Below are 9,986 nucleotides of genomic sequence, written 5' to 3'. Positions count from 1 at the left end.
GGGGGGGGGGGGGGGGGGGGGGGGGGGGGGGGGGGGGGGGACAAGCACGAATAAAGTGGTGAAAGACAAGATTGCAGCGGAAGAATACCCAAGTTTAAATCTTTCACTTATTTTAACCAAAGGATACCTCAAACACAAGCTTAAATAGGTCCAGGCAGCAGCTATAATCACCAACAAAATTAATATAGCAAGACCAAAATAAATTCAACCACGCGTGACACCAAATTTACATGGAAAACCTCTTCAGTGTGGAGTAAGAACTACGAGACCAAAAGCTCCACTATATCAATGAACAAATTACAAAAGTTCTCCAAAATAGCTACAACATCAATGTCAAACACGGAGCAACAATATCAACAAGAAGTAACTAGTTTAATCCCGATTAATTAGTATTGAATTTTTCGTTGTGTTCTATTCTCAATAGTTTTATAACAAATTAATAAAGCTTTTCATTCTAACAAGATATCCAATGACTAAAGGCCAAAGAGGAAGCAACAAGTCATACATTACAGCAAATTCAATCTCAACCAAAAAAATTCCTCACCATTGATACCAAATTCTAAAAAAAAAAAACATATTTTTTATAACCGTGGTGTCCGGGGTAGCTTGGACACACTTCAGACTAATTCCAGGGGATACAATTTTGTATGACAAAATCAGGACATAGAAAAAAAATCACTAAAGCGTACCGGAGGAATTCAATGTAGGATGATAATACTTTTGAGTTCAACTGAATCAGAAAATTTGAGAGAGCAAAGTGATGGAAAACTCCGACGGAGGAGATATGGCGTTTCTTCCACTTCTCCGGCAGAGATTGAGGGTGGGGAATTGGGCTACAGGGAGTCAATTGGGCCAGTTGTTATTTGCTCTTATGTTCCTGTTTTAAGCTGATTTTAAATTGGGCTAAACTTATAAACTTCACTTATCCAAAGCCCTAACTGGGTCTAAATCAGGCCCATTTCTGAAGGTTTTTCTAGGGTTTGGCCATCTATATAAATGGCCTTAATAGCTTATGTTAAAGTCACTCTTCTCTTGAGCAGATGGTAGTTTTCAGGTATCTAATGGCAGCTTCTGTTCTCTAATCTCATACAGAAGCTAATTTTAACCTATTTTGTGTTTTTTTTTTTCAAAATAATTATATGAAATCAGTTTTTCTATCTTCGGTAATTAGAACTAATATCTTTGTATAAATGTTTGATGCCTCCTTCTGATCGAATGATGAACAATTTTTCTGGTGTGTTTCATCATTTTTATATGAATTTACAGGAGGCAAAGTTATATCGGCGAGATATCGTTTCGATCGTCATTTTTACCGGTTGACGATTCGATTGTTGCTCGTCTACATCTTATTTTCTTTTCTTCATTCTCCTTTTGTTATTTTTTGATTTAGATTAGTTTGACAAAAGTTGGTTAAAATGTTAATTGAAAAGAATTTATTCACTTTGAACCAGTAAGTAAATGATGTAATTTTATAAGCATCATCTTGAGATTTTTTATGACACTTGTGGATTCCTCCATAAATTTCATGTCGAATTACCTGGGTTCTCAAATAGGCAAATTTAGAGGTGATACGCAATTCGTTTCAAAAAGAGCCAACCTAATTTGATTTGCCACCAAGTTCAATTAAATAAAGAATATTTTTGAATTTTGTGATTTTAAATTAAAATTATATATATAAAATTATCATTTAATTTTATGGCGGTAAGCATGCTACGTAAAAAATGATACCATAAAAAGTAAAGAATTCATTTTTATGAAACAAATTTAAATGTAAAGTAAGGTTATTTTTTTTGAAACGGAGGAAATATTAAATTAGTCGGCTTCTCAAATAGTCAAATTTATAGGTGATATGGAAAGCGATGCATTTATATCATTTATCGAATGCATGATTACTCTTTTTGTAAACAAATTTATAAAATTAGAAAAAAATACTCTTTTAATTCTATAAATACCATGTAACCTTAAAAGTTATCTCATCAGTATTTTTATCCCACCCAACTTGGCTGGAAAAATGGATGTTTATATGATAATGAATCCTTCGATTCACCATTACCAATTCAATTGACGAACAACCATAGGTTGATAAAAATAAACATCAAACTATTCAAAGATAGTAAAAACAAAGCTATGTTGAAAAAAATTAGTGGATCAGTTGTTTTACATAATTTGATTCCTAAAGCACATGAAATACAAAGGATGAAAAAGCAAGTGAGTCAAAGAAGAAAAATATTTACTTTAATCTGCTAAATTATACTTACTTGCATTAAGCATTTCTTCCTACTTTTATCTTGCTCTATTGAACATTCTTAAAATTTCTTGTGCTTTTTATACTTTTATTTGGTAATGTTTTTACTTTATTTTGCACTTTTTAAATTTTTTTAAATTAGTATCCATTTAAACATACGTTACAAGGAAAATCATCAATTATCTACTATGGGTTACGAGTAAAGATTCAGGATGGAAAACAATGAAATCTGTTATATATCTACTATGTACAGAGTAAAGATTGTTGCTCGTCTACATCTTTTTTTTTTCTTCATTCTCTTTTTGTTTTTTAAAAAAATAATTCAAACTTATTTTTTGATTTAGATGAGTTTGACAAAAGTTGGTTACAATGATAATTGAAAAGAATTTATTCACTTTGAACCATTAAGTAATTAAATGAGTAATTTCATAAGCCATCATCTTTTTCCTTAAACTTATGAGATTAAACCATCCATGGTTAACTGATAAGAACTCTTAACTTTAGCTAATGAACAGGATTAAGTTATTAAAGTGTAATAATGGATCTAATTAAGTGCACAAACAATTTACACTATCAATGATTTTAAATTTCAACTTAGTTATCATTTTTTACCTGGTTAACAACTAATGCTTATAACTCTTAAGTCATCTTTTGATTAAGAACAAATTATTTTATCAGATTAACTTATTCTATTTTAAGGTATTATAAATGATGGGATAAATAATTATAAGGACTATGTAATACTTTCAATCAAATGTGTTATAAAATAATTATAGGTTATACCTCACAGGCTCACACCAATCGATTTGTAAGTTTTAAAAAAAACATGAATAAATTAGATATCTTTTTTACACATTTAAAATTACCCAGGTTCTCAAATAGCCAAATTTGGAGGTGTATTTATACCGTCTATCTAATGCGTGATTACTCTTTTCGTTAACTTAAATTAAAAAATAATAATTTAAAATTAGTTTTTAATTCTAATAAACGATGTAACCTTAAAAATTAGGATAAATTACCTAACTACACACTATTTATTATCATATTTTTCTTACCATTTCAAAAAATATCAAAAATCCCTTCTTTTGCTCCCATCATCCCCTTTTCCAGATACATTAATTTGAAATCTAATACCCATGATTTTCCTTCATTTTTTCACGCCACAAATCTCTCCACAGTTACCTCAATTTATCCGTTTTTAAATTTCAAATCTTTTCTCTTTCCAATTAATAATTTCAAGTTATCCAAGAGGTAGATTTCTTTTCATCACTTTAATTTCGATCTCTTTTAATTTTTTTTGAAGTTTTTTCATCTTAAAAAAATATTGAATCAGTTAAAAAATTAAAAATTGAGTTGTTTATGTTCGCTCTTTAACTTTCTTCTTTCTACTTGCACTAATGAGTAATATTAAAGTATGTTATTTTAACTAAGAATAATATTTTGGGAAAAGACATAAATATCCCCTCAATTTATGGTCAAATTTTCAGCGATACATTATATTTTTAAGGGAAAATTTCACAAACAGCTACAATAGGAAACATAATAGGCCTCCTTAACTATAGTTTACCTAGGAAACATAATAGGCCTCCTTAACTATAGTTTACCTATTTACGTATCATAGCTATAATTTAAATAGCTATTATGTTGATGATTTGTATAATTCGGCCTATTTATAATTAATTATACAAAAAAATCTGTTTAATTATATATAACTAATTAAGCATTAATTGAGGAATGCCTTAATTAAAGGTAATTTAGTATAATTAGGATACGTTACCAAAATAAGACTTCTTCCTTTTGAGGACTATTCATGATTTTCCTTTAATCAAAGCTTATTCTTTATTAGAACTGAAACAATTAATTAATTTTTGTGGCTTGAACAACGAAAATTAAACACAAGAATCTATTCATTATGAGCTGTATATTTTTCTGACTACATTCAATGTATATGATTTCATATATTTCTTGGTTAGTTCATCTTTAATTTGTATTATTGTGTTATTGAGTACGGATATCGATTAAAATGGCATTCTATATGGAGTAGTTGATTTCCTTGAAAATAATTTGTAGATGTATATAATTGGTATCGAATTCCACACTAAGATTGTTTGTGACTGATTTTTTGTCTAAACATATAATTGAGTGTTTTTCGATGAGTTGTATCATTTTGTATATGTTAGTGTTTTTTTTTTATATATTAAATAGATTTTATACAATTCGATATATATTTTAAGTGTATAAAATTGAGTAATTTTAAGTACTTGTATAAATTTGTATATATTATTATGTGATTTGTATATTAGATATAGATTTTATACAAGTCATTATATATTTTGAGTCAAAAAGTTAAAATAATTTAGTAATTTTCCATTACTTCTAACAATTTGTATTTATTACAGTTTCTTTTGTATATTAGATAGACTTCATACATGTCATTATATATTTTAAGTCAACAAGTGAATGTAATTGAATAATTTCCGATTAATTCGATTAGTTTATATATGTTGCAATTATTTGTGTATTTAATGAATTGTATAGTTTAAGTCAACAAGTCAATATAATATAGTAATTTGGAGTGCTTGTAGCAGTTTGTATAAGTTACAATGTGATTTGTATATTAGATAGATTTTATACAATTCGTTATATACTTTAAGTCAACAAGTGTATATAATTTAGTAATTTTCAATTAATTGCATCAGTTTTGAATATATTACTATTTTGATTTGTATATTAGTAGATTTTAGAGAAAATGATCAAAATGGTCCTTCATTTATGGGGGTTGAATTATTTTGATCCTTAATATGTATCACTTGATAGAAATAGTCCTTAATGTATGCAAAATGGGTATTGTTTTGGTCCTCAACCCTAAAGTTAACTGTCCTCTGTTAAAAACTAACGGCCCCTTCTTTTGCTATGCCCCTTTCTGTTTATCTCTCAATTGCATCTTGTTCCTAAAATTGATTTAAATTCAACACTCACTGGGATACTTGGATGAGAAATTCAATGGTACTTATTTGAGCAACTTGTTTCGTTTTATGATAATGAATTCCATTTTCTGATAATGGTATGAATGACAATATTTTTAGAAACTTTGATTGAATTAAAAAAAAAAAGTTATCCATTTGAGGAGGATTCATAAGATAAAATTAGTAAGATAATGAATTAGAGCAGTAGTAGATCCAAGCTTAAGGATGGATACGCCGACAAAAAAATTATCCATTATTCTAATACTATTAATTTACAATCTACTTATAGTCGCTTTTAAATGAATTAGATGATTTTTGAATTGAATGAGGCTAGTTAATTAATTCTACGAAACTGTACCTTTTCACTGAATCTGTGATTCAGTTTGACCCACAAGGTAGAAATTGCTTAAGAGAAGAAGAAAGGAATAATTTTTTTTGGTTGCAAAAATTATGAATGTGTTTGAATAAGCTTTATATAGATAGGGTGGACTATGATCCTCTTATTGAGGAAGAACATACACTGAAGAAGAAGAACCAGAAAAGGGGCGAGCCAAGCAAACAAAAGAGAGATGACTTGGGAGGTGGGCAATTAGTTTTTAACAGATAAATGTTAAATTTAAGGGTTGGGATCAAAGTAATACCCATCTTGCATACAATGAGGACTATTTCTATCAAGTGAAGTATATTAAGGATCAAATTAATTCAACCCCCATACATGAAGGACCATTTTGATCATTTTCTCTAGATTTTACACAAGTTGTTATATAATTTAAGTCAATAAATAAATATAATTGAATAATTTTTTATTACTTTTACCAGTTTTGTGAATGTTACTATTTGATTTGTATAATAAATAATTGTATAATTAAATATATATTTAAATATATTTTATACATTGATTGGGATATATACATTGTAAATAGTGTGTCATGGTACAATAACATGCAACCTGTAAGCATGAATATAAATTGGAACCCCTAATAAAGAACATTAATTTAAATATTTGTATATAAATAACATAACTTCATTATACAAATCGTTGTAGTTGTATATATCAATTGGACTTGTATAGCTATAAACAATAACACAATTAGTTATGCATACATTTGCTTGATGTTAATTATAAAATAAATACAATATCTGAGATTACAATTCATTTATTGTGTCATATACAACTTAAATTATCCAAATACAACAAGGAAAAAATGAAAACATGAAAACATGGCTATACCTCAAAATCGTCTGCTACTTGTTGGTCCATTTCAACATAATCATCTGTTTTTGAGTCATTTTTGCTTGAATATGCTTTTTGTTCTATTTTTTTTACAGGAATCATCAACTCGGAGTCATTTAACCCCGTATTGATAGGGTCATTGATAAACTTAGATTTAATCTCTTTCTTTGCTGTGCTTGAATCAAAAGCTTTAGATTTTGCAATAGAACCTGTAAATGCTTCAAAATTTTGAGTTAAATCCAACGAAAAAGATGAATTCCTCAACCAAATTTGTTGTATGCAAATGTATACCTCTAGTGATTCTCTTTGATGAAGATTCTTCCTCCATGATTAGACTGATTGTACCAAAGGACTCGAGATTTAGTTGTCGACCTATGAAAAAAATTGGGAGAATCGAAAAAATTATACAAATACAAGAAAATTAAGAACCGATGAAAATTAAAAAAAAATTACCTTATATTGCAAGATTGGGAGGATTAGGAAGGATGATTCAACAATTTGAAATTTTGAAATTTGAATTGGTTGAGAGCTTAAATGGAGAATGAGAGAATTAAGGAGTAAATTGATGAGTGGGTTGGAGAGAGGTAGTGAAAAAATTGTATAAAAGAGGAAATGTGAATATACACAATCTAATACAAAAGTGGTGGGACCCATCTTAACCATTATCTTAAACATTAACCCTTTTCTATAATTAATTAATACTATAGCTACAATATATAATTAAGTAGTAAAAGTTAGCTTAGTTACATAATTTTCCCTTTTTAACGCCTCCAATTGTTTTTCGCGCAAATTACTCCGAATGACCATTCGATAAACATAATTACAAAAAAGATGGTCAGTTTAGACGTCGTCTTCTTTTTCTCCTTTGTCTGTCGTCTTTCTATTCGCCCTCCTTCTTCTTCTTCATCTTATTCATTCTGTTTCATTTTTTAATTTGAAATTTGACGTACCGAAAATATGAATTGTTCTGAGCGAATTATATATCAGAAGACTCGAAATGATTTCATTTCTAAATTTTTGGGACAGTTTAGGAGTGATTTTGAGTTGATTGAGATTGAATAATCAGTGTATATTTTATGTATAGTCAGTGTATAATTCGTGTATAGATAAACTATATTGTATAGTTAGTGTATACTTTATATGACTTTTGCCAAACTATATTATATAGTCCATGTATATTTTTTTCTGATTTTCGATTATTTTCTTTATGTAAATAAAATTTAACTATATTTATTACAAATTAATTATTTTATTGTATATATTTGAAACTAGCCTGCCCTTCTTTTTTAAGTTCATACCATAATAATATGACAAATTTCTTTGAGAGAGCCTTAAAGTTTCTTCCATTTTGGCTTATTAGTGAATGTGTGTTGTGTTTTTTTCTTTTACGTGTAACACAGACTTGGCTTTTAACAATATAATGAAAATTGATAGCAATATTTCTTCTTTCTATCATGACTTTTATTTCGTTTTGTGAAACACAACCCAATTAGTGTCAATTATCAATAAGAAAAATTGACAGATTTTGCTACTTATTTTTAATCTGTTTTCACATTGTAGTCTGTACTCTTCAACATTTTATTTGTTTTGGTGCTATTTATATATAGTGGACTAGCTTTGATCATTGGAAATACAACACACAGAAATTAATATGGAGAAGCACATTTTCTTATTGATTCTTCTATTTTTTATTCAATTTTCTGTATCATTTGCTACCTCAAATGAGACAGACCAACAAGCTCTACTAGCTTTCCAAAATCTTATTACAAGTCCCAATCATTTTTTGGCCAATAATTGGACCAAAAATACTTCTTTTTGCTCTTGGTTCGGCGTCACTTGTAGTTCAAAAAGGCAACGGGTTGTAGCCTTGACTCTTCCTAATTTGCAACTTCAAGGCACAATTTCCCCATCTTTGGCCAATTTGTCCTTCCTCAGTGTTCTCAACCTCGAAAACAACAGCTTCCATGGGGCATCCCTTATGGACTTGGCCACTTGCCTCGCTTGCATGTGATTGATGTTAAAAACAATCAGCTCAACGGAAGTATACCAACAAGTCTATTTCAACACCGGAGAGTTCAAGTAATTTCATTGGCTTTCAATGAACTCAGTGGTGAAATGTGGAGAGGGCCATGATATGTACCCGAACTCAGAGTCTTAAATCTCAGGAACAATAGCCTCACGGGTATGATCCCTCCTTCCATTGGAAATGCCACAAAAATGATGAACTTCAGTTTGTTTGGGAATAGAGTCAGCAACAACATTCCAAAGGAGGTCGGTAATCTGAGCCAACTTGCATTTTTGTCCTTGTCAAATAATCAATTAACAGGTTCCATTCCTGCAACACTGTTTAATATCTCGTCGCTACTTGGCGTATCTTTGTTATTCAATAGCCTTTCTGGTCCTCTCTTTCTAGATGAAGGGAATATTGTGTCAAACATGTACTTTTTAAGTATATCTGACAACCAAATTTCTAGTTGCATTCCTTCCAACATATGCCAACTCACAGAGCTCAAAGTTTTGTCCATATCTTACAACCATATAACTGGAGACATACCCAGAAATGTTGGTTGTTTATCCAAACTCGGGAAGTTTTATATTGGTGATAATCTAATAAAAGGGATTATTCCCACTTCATTCGGAAATATTTCCACTCTGCATAATCTTTACTGTCGAAACAATCGCATAGTGGGGGGAATTCCTCTGGAATTAGGGAAGCTATCAAATTTGAGGCAATTAACCTTTGACAATAATTCTAATCTTATTGGTCAAATTCCAGAGGCTATTTTCAACATATCTTCTTTGGAAGTGATTGCTTTCAGTTTCAACAACTTCTCCGGGAGAATCCCAACCACTACAGGTCGTCATCTTCCGAACCTTAAAGTACTTGAGTTAGGAGTCAATCAGCTGGAAGGGGAAATTCCATTGTTCATAACAAATGCTTCCAAGCTTGAGAAACTGGAGCTAAATTATAACTTTATGATAGGAACTATTCCTACTAATTTAGGAAATCTTCGTGAGCTGCGAGCACTGCTCCTACATACTAATCAACTTACCAATGAACCAAAAGAGCGTGAGTTGTTATTCTTCAATTCTTTGGCAGACTGTAGGATGTTGCGATATCTACAAGTGGGTAACAATCCGTTGAATGGCGTTCTGCCCAATTCAATTGGGAATCTTTCATCTACTATTCATAACTTTTATATAGGAGATGCACACATCAATGGCTTATCCCCAAAAGTATAGGCAACATGAGCGGTCTTACATCCATAGGCATTGAAGGAAACAAGCTGTCGGGAAGTATTCCTTATGAGATTGGTAAGCTTAAACAACTCCAAGGGCTGTATCAATTTAACAATAAATTGCAGGGACATATATTTATCTAATTTGGTTCTATTATTTCTTGTTTGGTTTTAAGGGTATGAACATGAAATGAAGGGTTGTGACTCTCCTGAAGGGTTGTGACTATGCCGAAGGATTGTGACCTTTATGAAAGGTTGTGTCCTTTCTAAAGGGTTGTGACCATTTGAAAGGTTATGCCTTT

At 30.2% G+C, this 9,986-nt stretch overlaps 2 protein-coding genes and 1 non-coding gene across 3 annotated transcripts in view; 2 read left to right on the top strand and 1 right to left on the bottom strand.

The window, feature by feature from the left end:
• Positions 1–843, bottom strand: part of LOC125856940 (uncharacterized) — a 2,820-nt gene extending 1,977 nt beyond the window's left edge. The window contains exon 1 of the mRNA XM_049536600.1: positions 690–843. The gene's annotated coding sequence lies outside the window, so the exon portion shown is untranslated. The remainder of the gene's footprint in view (positions 1–689) is intronic.
• Positions 844–1,207: 364 nt separating this feature from the next.
• On the top strand, positions 1,208–1,345 carry LOC125857287 (small nucleolar RNA snoR111). Its single transcript, XR_007445615.1, has one exon. It is a non-coding gene; the product is annotated as a small nucleolar RNA snoR111 (small nucleolar RNA).
• A 7,284-nt stretch (positions 1,346–8,629) lies between these two features.
• LOC125856157 (probable leucine-rich repeat receptor-like protein kinase At2g33170) lies at positions 8,630–9,688 on the top strand. Its single transcript, XM_049535713.1, has one exon. The coding sequence runs from the start codon at positions 8,630–8,632 to the stop codon at positions 9,686–9,688; it is 1,059 nt and encodes a 352-aa protein (XP_049391670.1).
• Positions 9,689–9,986: the final 298 nt, after the last annotated feature.

The sequence above is a fragment of the Solanum stenotomum genome, chromosome 2 (assembly GCF_019186545.1).
Source record: "Solanum stenotomum isolate F172 chromosome 2, ASM1918654v1, whole genome shotgun sequence".
Classification (NCBI taxonomy): domain Eukaryota; kingdom Viridiplantae; phylum Streptophyta; class Magnoliopsida; order Solanales; family Solanaceae; genus Solanum; species Solanum stenotomum.
Note: the sequence above shows the minus strand (reverse complement) of the source record. Positions and strands in the feature narration are given on the sequence as shown.

Excerpts from the sequence above, each read along its gene's own strand:
- LOC125856157 (XM_049535713.1), top strand. The coding sequence starts at position 8,630 with ATGATCCCTCCTTCCATTGGAAATGCCACAAAAATGATGAACTTCAGT.